The 17,504-nt window shown below is 40.7% G+C and overlaps 1 protein-coding gene across 1 annotated transcript; it reads left to right on the top strand.

Moving 5' to 3' along the window:
- Window positions 1-3,341: 3,341 nt before the first annotated feature.
- On the top strand, window positions 3,342-14,123 carry bmp10 (bone morphogenetic protein 10). Its single transcript, XM_055662204.1, has 2 exons — window positions 3,342-3,829; window positions 7,084-14,123. Exons 1-2 carry the CDS (start codon window positions 3,496-3,498, stop codon window positions 8,028-8,030), a joined length of 1,281 nt encoding a protein of 426 aa, XP_055518179.1. The 5' UTR covers window positions 3,342-3,495; the 3' UTR covers window positions 8,031-14,123.
- Window positions 14,124-17,504: the final 3,381 nt, after the last annotated feature.

Raw genomic sequence — 17,504 nt, 5'->3', positions numbered from 1 at the left:
TCAAGATGCCCCATTCACTATACAATCAGGTGACAACTGACTGGATCCTGTCAAGAGAATGAGGTGTATAAATCATGAGGATTAAACTATTCATTTCCACAAACCAAGAGCTCCACATTGAATTCCCTTCAGTAGATCGCTGCCTCACAGCGCCAAAGACCCTGGTCCGATCCTGATCTCCGGTGCTGTCTTTGTGGAGTTTGCACATTCATCCTGTCACTGCAAGGGTTTCTTCCAGGAGCTCTGGTTTCCTCTCACGTCCCATAGACGTGCAGGTTAGTAGGTTATTGCCCTTAATGTATAGTGGATGGGAAAGTGGGATAATATAAAATTATGTGAACTAGGTGATCGATGGTCAGTGAGCTGAATGAGCTGTTTCCTGCCGCATCTCCAAAACTAAATATCCTGCCTTCAAATTTTGACTCAAGGGGGTGAATTAGAATTCATAAAGTTCTGCACTGAATTATGCCGATCTGAAGGAAAGCAATGGTACGGTATTGAACCAGGAAGTTCATAACATCAGATTTCAAACCCTAAGTGACATGTTTGTTGATCAAGAGATGAATAAACTCTGCTCATTCCAGCACCTAATTGGAGTCTCAAATCCTTACTGAGTCAGTCTTCCTCTGTTACAAAAATGTATCTTCTCTATTCTTATCATTCTCTGTTCACGCATCGGGATTTTCCCTGGATCTTTCTCCTTTGCTCTGCAAACCCCTTTTAGGATAATTGCTTTTTCCTTCATTGATAGTTATTTAGTGAAATGGTTGTTTGCAGCTGCTGTGACTATCTATCACAAGTTAAAAGTTTCACAGTACTGGTTGTAAGAATTGGATATAGATCCTTTGAATCAGAGCTTCATGGGTATATGTGACCAAAAGCCCCATCATATTCCCACCTGTTTCGTTTAGTTTAGTTTAGAAATTACCTGCAAAACGTAACATAATTTTTAAAATTATACTAATGCAGTGTCAAACAAATGGATTAAATATATATGCCAGAATGTATTATGTCTGAATAAATTGTCATGAAAGAAAAATAATTCCATCACTTTTGTGAATCTGTGAAATAAATGAAAGATAAATATGTTTTTAATTCAATTATTACTTTGATCTGCAAACTATAGTTATATATTGTGAGACAAAACAGTGCATTTACAACTTTCAATGTGCTCCTCACTACCCATTATACTGTATATGAAGTATCTAAACCACTTAATACATTTAATGCTGAACTCACTCCGTTTATTAATGGTCTAACACTCTAAATTAAACTGCAGCCTGCAACCTATTCCCAGATATTATTCACTTAATCTATAAAGGTTCTGCGGCCATGAATGAGATTCCAGTCTGCGACATTTCAAGATATCAAATAATAAAGTGGGATCGATTTTCAACAAGATACTAGCTGTCTGAAGAAGGGTCTGGACCGCAAATGTCATCCATTCCTTCTATCCAGAGATGCTGCCGAGTTACTCCAGCATTTTGTGTCTATCTTCGGTGTAAACCAGCATCCGCAGTTCCGACACATACCAACGTTTAACTTGCATTCCAAGACACAGTCGTCTATGTCTAAATTATTTGAACTCCTCAGTTATATAATATATCCCAGATTCCATTATTCCCCTTTCAATGTTCAATGTTTTGCCCAAATTTTGGTAACTGCTCTGCCTTGTCTCTACATGTTCAAACATGCCTATACAACTCTTAGCGATAGTTCCTTGTCTGAATAAATATTTGTTTTAAGAATCATAGGCCTTTCAATGTTGGGTCAGTCCCAATTCATTTGGAGGAATGTTTGTTCCAGTGTCTTTATGATTTAAAAATATAGAAGAACTGATCAATTATAAATATAAATCGGAATTAGCTACATTAAATATCTACCTCAAAATGATAAAATATAGCACATCTATGGTTTATAATGTGAATAAAACTTACTTTTAATGTTATTTATTATTAATCGAGAACTTAATATATTTACAAGGAAATTCTAAAATCCACACATTGTGGTAAACAATACCATTTGTTGAGGATAGACACAAAAAGATGGAGTAATTCAGTGGGTCAAGCAGTATCTCTGAGAAATGGAATAGGCGATGCTTTGGGTTGAAACCCTCTAAAGAAGGGTTCTGACCCAAAACGACACTTATTCCTTTTCTCCAGAGATGCTGCTTGGCCCATTGAGTTAATCCAGATTTGTGTGTCTATCTGCAGTTTAAACCAGCATCTGTAGTTCCTTCCCACACAATACCACTTGTTGGTTAGCTCTTTAGCTTCAGCAGTCTAATAAAATGCTGCCCTCATTAGAAACGTGACATGTACGTGGTGAGCAGCGAATGTTTTGTAGTGATGAGGTATTTCCTTTAACCTCTTGCTAATTGATTGTTTCCTTGAGATCGCTTCCTCAGTGACACCTCTTCAGTGCCCCATGCCAAACTTTCCCATGGTATCTTCCAAACCTGAACAATGAACATTTCAGGAAATGCAAGCACAGAAATGCTCATTAGGGTCCAGCTCTGGTTTTGAGTTGCTGATTGGAATTTTTGAAGGGGGCACAACTTCCAAACAGGCTGCGTTTCCTTATCACAATTCTTGCCAATTATTGGTGGTCTTACATTAACAACTTGACATAATTGATGTCGGGAGGAACTGCAGATGCTGGTTTAAACCAAAGATAGGCACAAAATGCTGGAGTAACTCAGCGGGACAGGCAGCATCTCTGAAGAGAAGGAATGGGTGATGTTTTCGTGTTGAGACCCTTCTTCAGTCTCAACCCGAAACGTCACCGATTCCTTCTATCCAGAGATACTGCCGGTCCCGCTGAGTTACTCCAGCAGTTTGTGTCTATCTTGAAATAATTCTTTCACAATGGTGGTCTTAAATTAGGAACTTGAAGTAATCGTTTCACTATTTCTTTTTTAATAGTTTTTTAAAGATAATTTCTTATTAACTTTTTTATATTAAAATACCACGAGCAGAACTGACGCCACCGAGGTCAAGAGGTTTCTGATGCTATCCTTTGGGAAGGCATTAATTGTGCAGAAAATTAATACAGTGTCTTGGATTTAATTGTTAGGCACGAAGAGGGCAGTGCCTCCTTCAAAGCATAGAAACCATCCTCTCCATTAGCCAGGAACCAAACGAGAGAGTGTTTACAGAATGCTCATTAAGGAAGAGGATTAGAGATAAGAAAATCTAGTTGCACTGCATATACCAGATAGATAGATAAGGGGGGGGGGGGGGGGGGGGGGGGGGTGGGTGCCATGTGAGATCACACTGGCCAATTGCTGGGAGCTGGCTTCTTTGGACAGTGAGAGACCACAGACGTAAAGGAAGGTTTTCCAAAAAATTGTCAGCATTGCATTTGAATGACACCAGCCTGGTCCTCTGCAGAGGATAAAACAGCAACGCTTTGAGAAGCTGTCAAACACAGTCCAGATTGTCTAGGGTCAGCAACAGCAGACGGGAAAACACACACACACATACAGCAATAATAATGTGTTCCCTGTCACTGCAGGTTTTTGCTTGCCTGTGCCTTTTGCTACCTTTGGCAGCCGGCAGTCCCATCGACAACCGTGCAGGCGCGACCGAAGAGGAGAGCAGGTACGTGTTGCAAGACGATATTCAAGAGGAGGACTCCGTTGATTTCAACACGCTGCTGGCGAGCATGAAAGGAGAGTTTCTGAAGAGCCTGAATCTATCGGGAAGTCCACCCATCGATGCAGCGAAAGTGGAAGCACCCGAGTACATGATTGACCTCTACAACAGGTTCGCAAATGATAGGACCTCCATGCCTTCCTCCAATATAGTCAGGAGCTTCAAGAACGAAGGTAGGCAACATGTGGACAGCGTTTTCAATGCCAGAGCTGCATAGTCCCTGTGGCTTCTCTGTTCCCCGACAATCTTTTATCTTTCCCGAAAGAAAGTTATTGAGATCGGATCGATGGTGATGGACATATTATAGATAGGACCTCTCCAGAATCAAACGCTTTTTTTGTTTTGCAAGTCATATGCTAACAGTAAAAAATTGAAATCATTAATAAAATTAATTAGGCGCAACGACAATTCGAACCAATCTGCTAACTCCCAGCTCCTCCCCACTAAACTAATATGAAAACGTCCCTTATAACTTGTGGAAGAAATTTTGAAGGATGACTTTGCGGTGAATGTGTGTGTGGACTTTTTTTTTGCGTCCTCACTAACTCAGCACCGCCAAAGAAAATCGAGCATGTTGTTATTTTAAAAAGTGCATCACAATATGTCACATCGAGAAAACATTTGGTTTTGAAAAGTTCTGATTTCATTCTGCAAACGACAAACGTAGCAAGCGATCACCAAATTCAGTCTTGCTACAACTTTCCAAAGAAGATGGGTGGGTGGGTGGGGAAAGTGTAGGTTGTGTAGTGATAAATGAGCCGCTATCGAGGATGACATTTGCCTCTTGCTATGAAATGAAAAACACTGCCTGGACATTGCCGCGATGGTCCAATAATTGAACTCCTTTCGCCTCTCTCGCTTCTGACATTTAAAGTCTATTATCAATTAAACTGTTCGCAAACTGCAATGAAAAGTTGTTTGTATAGAGGCAGTGTTGTTTATACACGCATCGGCTTGTAGTTAAAGCACGTAGGAATTGAAAGTAGTCGGAAGATAGACACACAATGCTGGGGTAACTCAGCGGGCCAGGCAGCATCTCTGGAGAAAGGGAATAGGTGACATTTCGTGTCGGAACCCTTCTTCAGGCTCGACACAAAATGCTGGAGTAATTCAGCGGGTCAGGGAGCATCACTGGAGAAATGTTTCGTATGTTGCTCTTTAGTTAGCCTGCAATTGTCTTACCTTGCTAACGCAAATATTGATGTTTCCAGCAGGGATTTTCCTCCCGGTTCAGCCAGGGTGGGAAGAAGTTATAATTCACACGTCCAATCTTCAGGCTTAGATTTATCAACTAGAAGCAGTCTTTCAGTAAAGTGAAACAAGGCGACCTTACAGTGGTCTCATTCAACAAGTATGAAAAAACTGAAAGATCAAGGGGACGATGTAACTCCCATCGTTGGTTTAACTCGGAGTTTGCCAAAGTCCTGACGCATGCTTTTCGGTGTGTGTCGCGCTGAGTAACACTACCGCTAATATTCTGTCGAGTCAATGTTGGCCTTGTGGGGAAAATATACGAGTCAGAAAAGGGGAAATGAAATAAGGAAATAGGAAGCGGTTGTAACCTCCACGACTAATCCACGTCCCATTTATTCAGCACGCACACAGAAGCTGAATATCGAATGAAAATGTAGGAACAGGGAATTGCAGATGCTGGGAATTGCACATACAAAATGATACAAATTGTTGTCACAATGTGACGTAAATAACAATATTGCTCGTTCATATTGAAAAAGGGGTAACATCACGTGCCCATGTTCTCCAGAGATGCTGCCTGACCTGCTGCGTTTGATTTTAGTTTACGACTTATGTTACTCCAGCACTGTGTCCTTTTTAATGGAATGAAAATGTCAGTTTTCCTTGCGATTCTGAATCCAACCATGTAGCTAGTAGTATAGGGAACTGAATGATTATAGTCTTGCCCCATCCTGGATCTAATGCTTTCCATGACACTTCACAAAAGGTGTTCATATTCAAGTTAACAGCCAACAACAACAGTCTTAGACTAAGGATGTAACCCAGCAAGAGGAGCCAATAGTTTCCTAATCAAAACATTGAAATACTTCCGTTTCCGCCCTGTCTGCCCAAATCATTGTTTGTAATGAGAATGCTTAAGAACAACCATCTTTTTGTGTAGCCCCTTTAATGCAGCTAAAACACCCTGTGAGTCTTCATGGGTGTCAAACACGATTCAATAGAATGACAGCCATTGAACAGTACTGGACAGGAACAGGCCCTTCGGCTCACAATGTCTGTGCTGAACATGCTGCCAAGATCAACTCTTATCCGTCTGCACACAACCCATATTCCTTCCTTCCCTGCATCCCCGGGGAATCATCCTATAACAATCTAAGATTCTCGTGATACAATGAGTGCGTAATATATGCAGCCATTACAGTTGCTGTAATGACTACAGATTACACTTTAAATGTTTTTTTTTCTCAAAATATTAGTCTATTTGTACTGTGACCTTACAAAAGGATTCTTCAATGAAATACTCTTGATTTCCACATGGAATTACGCTAACATTTGAATCTTCGGTTCTGAAGCTGACCCTTTGCCCACTATTTACACGCCAGCCAATTTTAGACCAGGTTAATATCACTTTCCAGCTCTTGATCCTTTCTGCTTATCTTGTCTGGGACAACGTATAAGAAGGAAGTGCGAAGTTAGATAAAAAAATGCTGGCTATGATAGCTTTATACGCCACAGTTAATTTTAGTATTTTTGCTTCATTTTATTATATTATATACTGTATTAGAGGCAATTAGTCCATCATGTCTATCTGGCTCTCTAGGGCTTTGCCACTCCTGTAACTTATTCTCACTCACACAGCAATTAACACCACCCTGACTTTCCTACAGTGGAGGTGATTTACAGCGGCCAATTCACTTATCGACCAATACATGTCTAGAAGGTGAGAAGAAATCAGAGCCCATCAGGGAACCCCACCGGGTTGCTGGAGCAGCATAGCAGTATATCAGTGTAGCCAGCAACAAATTCCCCTTGGACTCCTTTATTGAAAGGAAAACCAACCTCGTCTACAAAACTTCATAGTATAGTGGCAACCCACAAACCATCACTTATTTGTATCAAATGATATTCTACAGAGAGGTTGCTGATCCCTTCAATAGATCTGAAGAAGGGTGTCGACCCAAAATGTCACCCATTCCTTCTCTCCAGAGATCGGTCTGTCTTACTGAGTTACTCCAGCTTCAATAAATTCACCTAACATTGCTTGTCTTAACTTTCAACTCCTATCTGAAGCTTGAACCTAGTCTCCTTCAGTTGTCACCCAAACCTCTCCAACCATGTGCCCAGTAGAGATTATTCTGTGGCCTGAAAGTTTCTTATAAATATTTTAAGTAAGATGTAATCTCAATTTTGCAATTCTCGTTTCATGTTTTGGCAAACCATTTATGTTTTCCAGACACTTCAGTCTCCAACCAAACCAACGATGTGAGAATCCATTCTCTCCTGTTCAACGTGTCTGTGCCCCGCCATGAAGAAATCACCATGGCCGAACTACGGCTGTACACCTTGGTCGATAGAGACAGGAGAATATATGAAGGTGTGGACAGGAAAGTCACCATCTACGAAGTGAGTGAAGGGGAAGTTGAGGGGGACACCGACGAAGAGCATCAAGGAAAATTACAATTGGCAAAAAGACAGATTTATGGCAGAGACAGTGGCTGGGAGACCTTTGATGTGACGGAAGCTATCTTGAGATGGTCAAAGTCTGAGCAGACCACTCACAGACTTGAAGTGCACATTGAAAACATGGAAGAGGAAGAGAATGAAGATGGAGATCTTGATATCGACATGAAACCCGAGACCAAGCACGTGCCATTACTAATAGTGTTCTCTGATGATAGAAACAGCATTAAGAAGGAGGCCATCGAAGAACTGGAGCAGATGATTGACCACGAGCAAGACGTGGTGTTTCAGAGCTTGGAAAACGGGAATCTTGGCGCCGAATTGAACGAGGAGGCCATGTTGCAAAGACGGTCAAACATGCTCTACGATACCTCCTCAAGGATCAGAAGGAATGCCAGGGGGAATTACTGCAAGAGGAGTCCCCTCTACGTGGAGTTTAAAGACATCGGGTGGGATTCCTGGATCATAGCCCCAACCGGATACGAGGCTTACGAATGCAAAGGCTCTTGCTACTATCCATTGACTGAGCATGTCACACCAACTAAGCATGCCATTGTGCAGACTCTGGTGAATATTCGCAACCCTAAAATGGCAGCTAAAGCCTCTTGTGTTCCCTCAAAATTGGACCCCATCTCAATCCTCTATCTAGATGATGCAGGTGTGGTCACGTACAAGTTCAAATATGAAGATATGGTGGTGGCAGAATGTGGCTGCAGATAGTCCAGAAGGGCAACCAGAAAAATAACTCTAATATATGTCAATTTCAAAGTATTTAATGAATAAGATTGTAAATGTGTACATCTCGTGCTGCCTATTTAAGAAGTTTATTTAAGGATGTACAGCTGGATTTCTAGATTTATAAAGAGTGCTGTTGCTGGGAAAAAAAAAATGACTGTGTTTATAAAGTCACAGAAGCTAGCTTCACTGAGAACATGCTCCCGATAACCTTACATAGAAACAGGAAGAGTGTCGGAGCATCAGTCAGTAACACAGAGGTTGGGGGATTGGAGAAGGCAACTTAACTCTTTGCCCGTGCTCCACATTGGAGTTTTTGCTTTATTCCAAGTACAGACTTTTTCTCCAACCCCTTTAAACATTTTGTATTTTACAAAGGCTAAATGAATTCTGAAATGTTCTGGTTATTTAAATTTTAAGCTTTTGTTTTGAAGTAAACAAATTGTTTCACTCTTCGATCTCCTGACAATCAGACTACCATTTGTACACCGTTAGTTAAATTTGCAGGGTTAGGATAAAGAAAGTTACCTTTCGGTTCCCATAAATGGCTAGAGTCCGCGTTCATTTTGCAAGAACTTGAACTGGGAGGATAAATAACCATTGATCGCAACAGTTTAGCAATGGGGCTGCATGGCATGTAGTTGAATTGCTTTAATCTATCTTTCAGATGTGAATTTGCAAATTTTAGGATATTATAAGCCAAATATTATTCAATAATATTATTCCCAACATCAAACAGTAGAGGAAAACTCCTACCTGTAGTAAAGAACCAAAGAATAATTGCATTTATTTAGCACGAATGCTAAACAAAAAGATGTAGAAACAAGGAACTGCAGGTTCTGGTTTACCAAGGAAAGGCGCGAAATGCTGGAGTAACTCAATGTGTTAGGCAGCATCCCTGGAGAACATGGATAGGTGACGATTCAGGTGAGGTCTGAAGAAGGGTCCCGACCCGAAACGTTACCTATTCACGTTCTCCAGAGATGCTACCTGGCCCAAAACAGAAAGAAGTTGGAAACCTGCAGTATAAACAAAATATTCTGGAAATAGTGGGGCAATTAACAACTAAGGAGCATGAAAATGTGTTTCTAAATACCTGCACATGCTGGAAATCCAAAACAGAAAATTCAGGAAGCACTCAGCAGACTGGGTGATATCTGTGGGATGGAACAGAGTTAATGTTTCAAGTCTGAGACACTTTGTCAGAACTGAGCAAGAGAGGTGAAAACGGCAATTTGAAGTTGCAGAGAGTGTGGCTGGTGGGATAAACATGACCGAGGGAATATCTAAACATGAGAGAAACAGGAATCAGATTAATGATTCAGGATGATGACCCAGTTCTGATAAAAGGATTTAAATCTGGAGCGTTTAATTGTTTCCCTCATCACCTGCTGAGTAATTCCAAGATTTCTATATTTTTCCTGTTTTATTTTCCACGTAGTAAAATATTCCATGGTAATAACGGCAACAATAACTATCAGGATAAAAAAAAGAACGTATTCAGATAGTGACCAAAAGCGTGGTCAGGAAGGTTTCACTGGAGTTTAGAAGGATGAGGGGGGATCTTGTAGAAACATATAAAATTATAAAAGGACTGGACAAGCTAGATGCTGGAAAAATGTTCCCAATGTTGGGCGAGTCCAGAACCAGGGGCACAGTCTTAGAATAAAGGGGAGGCCATTTAAAACTGAGGTGAGAAAAAAAGAGTTGTGAATTTGTGGAATTCCCGGCCACAGAGGGCAGTGGAGGCCAAATCACTGGCTGGATTTAAGAGAGTTAGATAGAGCTCTAGGTTATAGTGGAATCAAGGGATATGGGGAGAAGGCAGGCATGGGTTGTTGATTGGGGACAATCACCCATGATCGCAATGAATGGCGGTGCTGGCTCGAAGGGCCGAATGGCCTCCTCCTGCAGCTATTTTCTATGTTTCTATGTTTTAAGGAATGTCTCAAAGGAGGAAAGAGAAGGCATGAGGGAGGTGTTTTATTTTGCATATAAAGTCAGGGAATTTATAATTCCTGGGCATTTGCAGCATTGGGGAGAGTTATTGAGAAATTGGAGAATGTGGACATGGAGAGACTTCATCATACAGAAGTGAACTTTAAGATTAAGGAGATGCTGGAGCACGACTCAATGTACGTGAGTGAGCGGGAGGTGATGATTGAAGGGATTTGGTATGAAGTTGGATGCAGGAAGGGAATTTTTTTAATGCATGCCAGCAGAAATTGGGAGAATAGGAGAGGATTGGAAACATATGGTCTGAAAGAAGAAGATAATTTAACAGCAGATAAACTGGGTGGCACGGTGGAGAGGCTGGTAGAGCTGTTGCCTCAACGCATCAGAGACCCTGGTTCAATCCTGACCTCGGGCGCTGCCTATGCGGAGTTCGCACGTTCTCCCGGAGACCACGTGGGTTTCCTTCGGGTGCTCTGGTTTCCTCCCACATCTCAAAGACGTGCAGGTTTGTCTCTGCAAATTGCCCCTAGTATGTAAAACGTGAATGTGAAAGTGGGTTAAATAACATAGAACTGTTGTGAAGGGGTGATCAAAGGTCGACGTGGACTCAGTGGGCCGATAGGCCTGTTTCCATGTTGTGTCTCCAAACTAAACAAGACTACATGGAGTTGTAGTAAAACTATATCGACACCATTAGCATTTTTATGGGGAGAACCGTCTGAGTTCAAGTCTGTGTAGGTGGGGTTTACTTTCCCAAAGGTTGGGAGCCATTGACGTTCAGTGACTAGGAAGATATTAGATCAGCTCAGTTGTCCAACAACACCTTAAGATCACAAACAGTCTGGGATTGTAAGTGGGGAAAAACAGCAGGTCATGGGAATTGAAGAAAGTAGCTTCAATCTTTCCTACACTCGAGTGGAGGCAATGTTGACGCAATTTGGGCTGGATATAGAGTGGCACAGAAGCTGGGTTGTGCCTGGACGTTAACAACGTGATGTTGAAACCAGCTATCTATGTGGTGTTGCTGAGAAGCAGAAGATAGACGAGAAACAGGTACAAGGATTTCAGTGATTGCAGAAGACAACTCTGCCTGACAACAAAGCCTTCACATGGAATATTTTGCTGTATAACTGCTATCATTTCCTATGCTTCAAACCCATGAGATTATTTTCAATACAAATCAAAATACCTCTTCTGCGGGACTCTCGTTATGGGGACATGATACCCCTTCCCCTTGACTGTAAATGAAGATGACTCTCAGAAAGGGTTTCTGTGACTTTATTATGTGTTGATTTTGTATATATTTGTAAAGATAAAATGTCTTTAAATGTAAATCCATGCATAAACTGCTTTGCATTATACAAACAAAGCTATTTTTTAAATGGTAATATCATCATATTGGATTAGTTTCGAATGATAATGAGACTTGTTCAGCCTTATTCTGTTTCAAGGGAGAGACCTCCAACAGCACTATAACATGTACAGCACTGTAATAGCACTGTACCTAATAACCTCGTTACAGACCCTCGGTATCAGTAAACTTTTCACAGGGAGAGGCGCTCACCTGCTTGGTCCTTTAAAAGTAACATCATAATGGAAGATTATTGTTATGGTTTTGACTGAATGTATTTCTGCTCAATTAAGAAAAATTAATATTGACACATGTACTTCCATTTCTTCTGGGTACCATCCAAGCAGAGTAACAGGCAACATACAAACAATAGATGGACTGACCCAAGCTATTGATGATGTAGATTCACATCATCATCTTCTCCTCCAAAAATGGACTCAGTGAGAGCACCAAGCCAGATGATGCTATCATCACTTATTGATCGATGCTTCTTATCCGAAATCTATTGATTTTGATCCATTTTCAACACAGCAGGATCACGTGTTCAAAGCAGTATGTGATATTAGTTCTGATAGCAACATGGTACATGGCATCAGCTTGTTTGTTGCTCTTTTGACCATCAGCTGGCCTGCGATACTGTAGAAAGCATGTCTGTTTTATCGTCTCACCCCTTTAGTCATTGACCGTCCAATGCAGAAATTCAACCCAGAACATTACACATTTATAACAATTTTCATTTAATTCTAATTGTCGTTAATTTGTCAATTTAATGTTAAAATATATTGGAATCAATTTAAATTGCCACCCAGTCATTGTTATAACAATTTAACAAATTTTGACAAGAATGTTGCACCGTTCACCAAGATTCCTTTTTTATTTCCATAAAATCTACAAACAAGAACTCATTCATGTTTATAATCCATCTGGTGAAGTTATTATCAAACAGCTATCAAAGTTGTTAGGGAAATTAAAGATCATGGCAGGATTCTGAAATCCAGATTCACTCTTCCGACTACCCACTGTTATAAAAAGTAACATTGGCAATTCCACAATAGCGAGGAGTGTGATGAATGGCTTTGCTTCTTCACAGACTAGTGAGGTGGACTCCTCTTTATATTACTACAATTCCACTATTCCAAAATCCTTGTGTTTAAAAATCAAGTATCCCTGTTCCATTCCTGAGAATAGCCTTCTTGCAAACGTTCTTGCACAACTACAGTAATAGCACTTCCAGGTATTTCATCTGCTGCAAGATACTGCAGAATTGCAGAGCCTTCAGACCCACTGGATAATACTTTAATTTTCATGGATCCTAACAGCGATTATTTAGGAGGACGGGAATTTTCTTCTGCTTGGGTTGCCTCTTTTAGCTTCTTGTCAAAGTTGTTTGTGCACAATCCTTTCCGTCAGTTTAAAAGCAACTCTGTGCTATCACATGCTCTTCCCGATCCCTGCCAACCTGGGAACTGAAGCACCAGATAAGGAGGCGTTGGAAGCTGAGAAACACTGGGCGCTGTCACGTTATTTATACTGAACCGCAAAGTTGTCAAATTCTTGGAGAAGTGCGACTGACGTTAGCTCTTCTCTTCTACACTATACTGAGTCGCACCACTTTTGTACAAGCAGGCCAAAGCTATTTGCCATGGGTGATAAGGGAACAGCTTGTAGTGCATTCTGCACAATATGCGTGACATGGTCTGAATCACTTGAGTGAATACCAACCCCATGTAACCTTGACTATGTCTGTGTCAAAAATCTGACATCCCACATCATTTATTGGATGGTAGGATGAATTAAGATAATATCAATAATGTTATTGGTTATTATTATTTGTGTATTATTGTCACATGTACCTAGACATGATGGAAAAATTTGCTTGCGTGCTATCAAGGCAGATCATATCATGCATAAGTATGCCAATGGTAGTGGAAGAGAGAAAAATAAATCATGTGAAGAATACAATATTATAGCAACAGGGAAAGTGCTGTTTAAAAAAATTGCAAGGGCTGCATCAAGGTAGATTGGAAGACCAGGAATTCAACCTTACATGTATGAGAATTGTTCAAGGGTCTAATAACAGCAGGGAAGAAGCTGTTCTTGTATCTGATGGTACATGCTTTCACGCTTTCATATCAAAATATTTCATTTTACAAATCCAATCAAAAATCTATTTTGGGTCATTTTAAAGCAAAATCTTTTGACCTGTTATGTTTGTACAATGAATCTGAGTGGCTTCAGAAAAAATCCTTCAAAATAAATGGTTTCACGGTTACATGGACTATAGTGGAAGGTTTTTTTCCCTCTGTAAGTTCAGCCATCAACAAACTGCAAACACACTAAATTGTGGAGTCTCTATTGGACTTTGATTAAACATAGAAACCTTCCCTCTTCATATATATATATATATCTTCTGCAGACAAAGTTAATGTGCAAACTACCCTTACATTGACAAGACCTTTTGGGTAAACATTTTTCACAGGTAGAAATAGGTTTGATTACACACAATAGAGTCATGGAAACAAGCTCTTTGGCCCAATGTGCCCATACTGACAAACATGCCACATCTACACTAGTCCTACCTGCTTCTGTTTGGCCCTTATCCCTCTAAATCTTTCCTATCCCTTGAAAGGATTGCAGTATCTAGTAGTGTTACCAGCTGACAAAAGTTTAATGCATTTGTGAGGTGCCACTGTTTTCACACCAAAATAGTCCACAGTGAGGGTTACACAGAAAAGCTGGAGAAACTCAGCGGGTGCAGCAGCATCTATGGAGCGAAGGAAATAGGCAACGTTTCGGGCCGAAACCCTTCTTCAGACTTCCCTCTTAAACACTAGTCCACAGTGAGAATGTGTTCACCTGCCAACATTGCCAATAGCAGATCGCAGAGCTGTTTGATCCAAATATAGACCAGTCTACAGTACCCTCCTATCAACCATTCTGGTGGACGGCATCATTATTAATATCCTTCCCTCAGCTCCAAGAGATTATCCCTTTTCCTTACAGATTCATATAAATTAGCTGCTGGCTGGAGGAAAGTTAAATGGCCGTCGACTCTTTTTTGGATGTATTTCGAACGATGAACACCAAGAAAAAAAAATAGTGAGAAACATTAACCTTGATTTACAAAAGAACAAAAGTGCAAATTTGCAGGCCTTGTTAGATTTATTTCCAACAGATTAACAGCTGGCTAGAATAGACTACACATGAATATTGTATCAGTGCTTTAGGCTCAATGATAATTTCTGGTCTATTCGCATTTGCCTGAGGCACACTGTTACCCTCCAGATTCTAGGAGGTTTTGTTCATAAAGCAAGTATTTATTGAGCTTTTATTTTTAAGACCTGTTAAATATGAAGTGAGCTGTAAGTTATTAAATGTAAATTGTTTTCCATGGGATGAATGGAGAAAGATATAACATGATGAGAGATCTTTATTCTGTGTATAAAAAGCAGCATTACCTGTGTACGTGCACTGTTTTGATATAAAAATCTATTTTAAAACATGCAAAAAACTTTCTTCTTTATTAAACACAACAATTATTCAGTGTGTCAGAGTCCTGCAACTCATTATAGGTTGCCTCTACACCAATGGGTTCCTCATTTTGGAATTGTTTCCTCCCAGCCTAAGGAAGCTTGTTGCCTCTCCAGTCTTGATCCCCCTGCTACCTTCATCCCATTTGCAAATTACTACTATCAACAAATTCCCAAGAGTGTTTTATTGTCATATGTCCCAGATAGAACAATTAAATTCTTAAGGGCCTGTCCCACTTGGGCGACCTAATCTGCGAGTTCTGGTGAGTTTGCCCTCGACTCATACTCGCAGCATGGTCGACACGAGGTCGTAGGAGGTCTTCGTAACTCTCCTTCATGCTCGAGAGTGGTCTCCGCGTACTCGAGGCCTCAGCTAGGTCGCGACGCTTTTTTCAATATGTAAAAAAATGCCTGCAAGTAAAAAAAGGTTGCCATGGAAAAAATCGATCCTTTTTTACTCGTAGGTTTAGTCGTAGTAGGTCGGCATGTTAGTCGTAGGTAATCGAGGGTAGTCGAAGGTAGTCGTAGATAGTCTTCATCATAGTCGAAGGGAGGTCGAAGGAGGTCGTCTTCACTTTCCACTATTCGGTGTCCAATTTTCCCGAAGTTAGTCGTAGCTAGTCGAAGCTGGTCTTCAACATAGTTGTCTTCAACATGTAATTTTTTCAAACTCTTCTAAACTCGCCAATTAGGTTGCCCAAGTGGGACAGCCCCTTTACTTGCAGCAGCACAACAGAATATGTAGCCAAAGTACTCTGTAAACTATATATATATATATATATGTGTGTATGTATATATGGATATACCCATATATACATACACAAAACGTACACAAACACACACATATATATACACACATATATGCAGATAAATGCAAACAAACAAACAATAATAATGCAAATAGATAAAACCAATGCCCCTAAGTCTATGTAGTTCTCCTGTCGCTAAACACTTTAATTCTCCTTCCCATTCCCACACTGACCTTTCTGTCCTAGGTCTCCTCCATTGTCAGAGTAAGGCTAAACACAAATTGGAGGAACAGCAACTCATATTTCGTTTGGGCAGCTTACAGCCCAGTGGTATGAATATTGATTTCTCTAACTTCAAGTGACTCTCTCTCCATCCCTCCCCCACTCAAGTTGCATCAGCTTCTCGTTTACATCCAACAAACAGCTAACAATGGCCTGTTTCCTTTACCATCGTTACTTTTTTACATCTTTCATTGTTCTTTATCTTTCTACATCTCTCGTTTTCCTTTCCCCTGATTAGTCTGAAGAAGGGTCTCGACCCGAAACGTCACCCATTCCTTCACTCCAGAAATGCTGCCTGTCCCACTGAGTTTCTCCAGCTTTTTGTGTCTATTGTCGGTTTAAATCAGCATCCTACACATTGTTCAAACCTCATTTGGAGTTTGAAAAGTTTAGTGTGGGGAAGAAACTTTTCACCAAGGGACTGGATCTTTCTGGGTGGGATTGCTGGACTGTTGCCCCTGTTTGTGCCTCAAGGTGATTTTACCCCTGTCACTATTGTTGGACCAGGACTGCAGTGTTGTTATTCCCCATGCCTTGCCTCAGTTGAAGTGTTAATGCACTTAAGTTTGCCTGGACTCCGTCCCAAGTGTCTGGGCAGCGCTGTAGCTATGTTGACATTGGCCGATAACTTTTGCTTGCTCACTTGTGTTGACAAGAGTATGGGGGTGGGGTGAGAAAGTCACTAATTGTTTGTACATTGACCTGGGAAAGGCAATTACACATTCATGAGATTTATTTTTAACTCAAACTGTAACAGCCCTTCTGAATTAATGCTTGATATCATCCAAAAACCAAAGGTTTGGAAATACTGAATAAATGGATATTCAGTGACGTCTCTATAATTATAGACATTGGCTAATTATACATCTTGGGTGAAACACATAAATCAGTCCCATACCATCAAGTGCATGAGAATCTGCTGAAATAGAGAAAAATCAGGATCCGGTATCATATACAACACAAAGAGAAGTCCTCAAAGGTCCTTAATTGTGGATTATTTGTAAAACCATTTTTCCTCCTTAACACTTAAACCTCTTAAGAATTTGCAACACTTTCTGTTTTCATTGTTCATCAAAACTGGAACCAAGTGCCCCAGACCCAAAGGTTCCTCTTTCTCTGAAACACAGTAAATAGGAGATCCTAAGCTGATTTAAAACATATTAAAATAATCAAATCTTACTAAAGTGCATACTAATTGACAGATTCTGTACTGGGCGACACAGTGGCACAGCGGGTAGAACCGCTCCCTTACGATGCCGGAGGCCTGAAGTTCGATCCTGACCTTGGGTGCTGTCTGTGTGGAGTTTGCACATTCACCCTGCAGCCAGAGATGCTGCCTGAACTGCTCAGTTACTCCAGCAGTTTATGTTCTACACAAGACTCCAGCATCTGCAGTTCCCCGCGTCTACTTCTCACTAGATTTGCCTGTTTAATTTCATATCGACTCTGCAGTACATAACTGTATTATGATTTAAGTTCCCTGTTGCCACATCCTGGCAGTGCCCTGCCCAGTTCATTCTCGGCTCCAAAACCTTGGTTATCAGAATGGGTCAAGGAATGAAATAAAAATTATAAAAGAGGAGGGCATTCA

This window comes from Leucoraja erinacea, chromosome 35 (assembly GCF_028641065.1).
Source record: "Leucoraja erinacea ecotype New England chromosome 35, Leri_hhj_1, whole genome shotgun sequence".
Taxonomy (NCBI): Eukaryota; Metazoa; Chordata; class Chondrichthyes; order Rajiformes; family Rajidae; genus Leucoraja; species Leucoraja erinaceus.
The sequence above is the reverse complement of the archived record's forward strand: the minus strand, read 5'-3'. Positions and strand labels throughout refer to the sequence as shown.

What these genes read in the sequence shown, in the direction of transcription:
- bmp10 (XM_055662204.1), top strand. Translation starts at nt 3,496, where the DNA reads ATGTGTTCCCTGTCACTGCAGGTTTTTGCTTGCCTGTGCCTTTTGCTA. An exon ending in CAGGAGCTTCAAGAACGAAG is followed by an intron (nt 3,830 to 7,083) that starts GTAGGCAACATG and finishes TATGTTTTCCAG; the next exon opens with ACACTTCAGTCTCCAACCAA.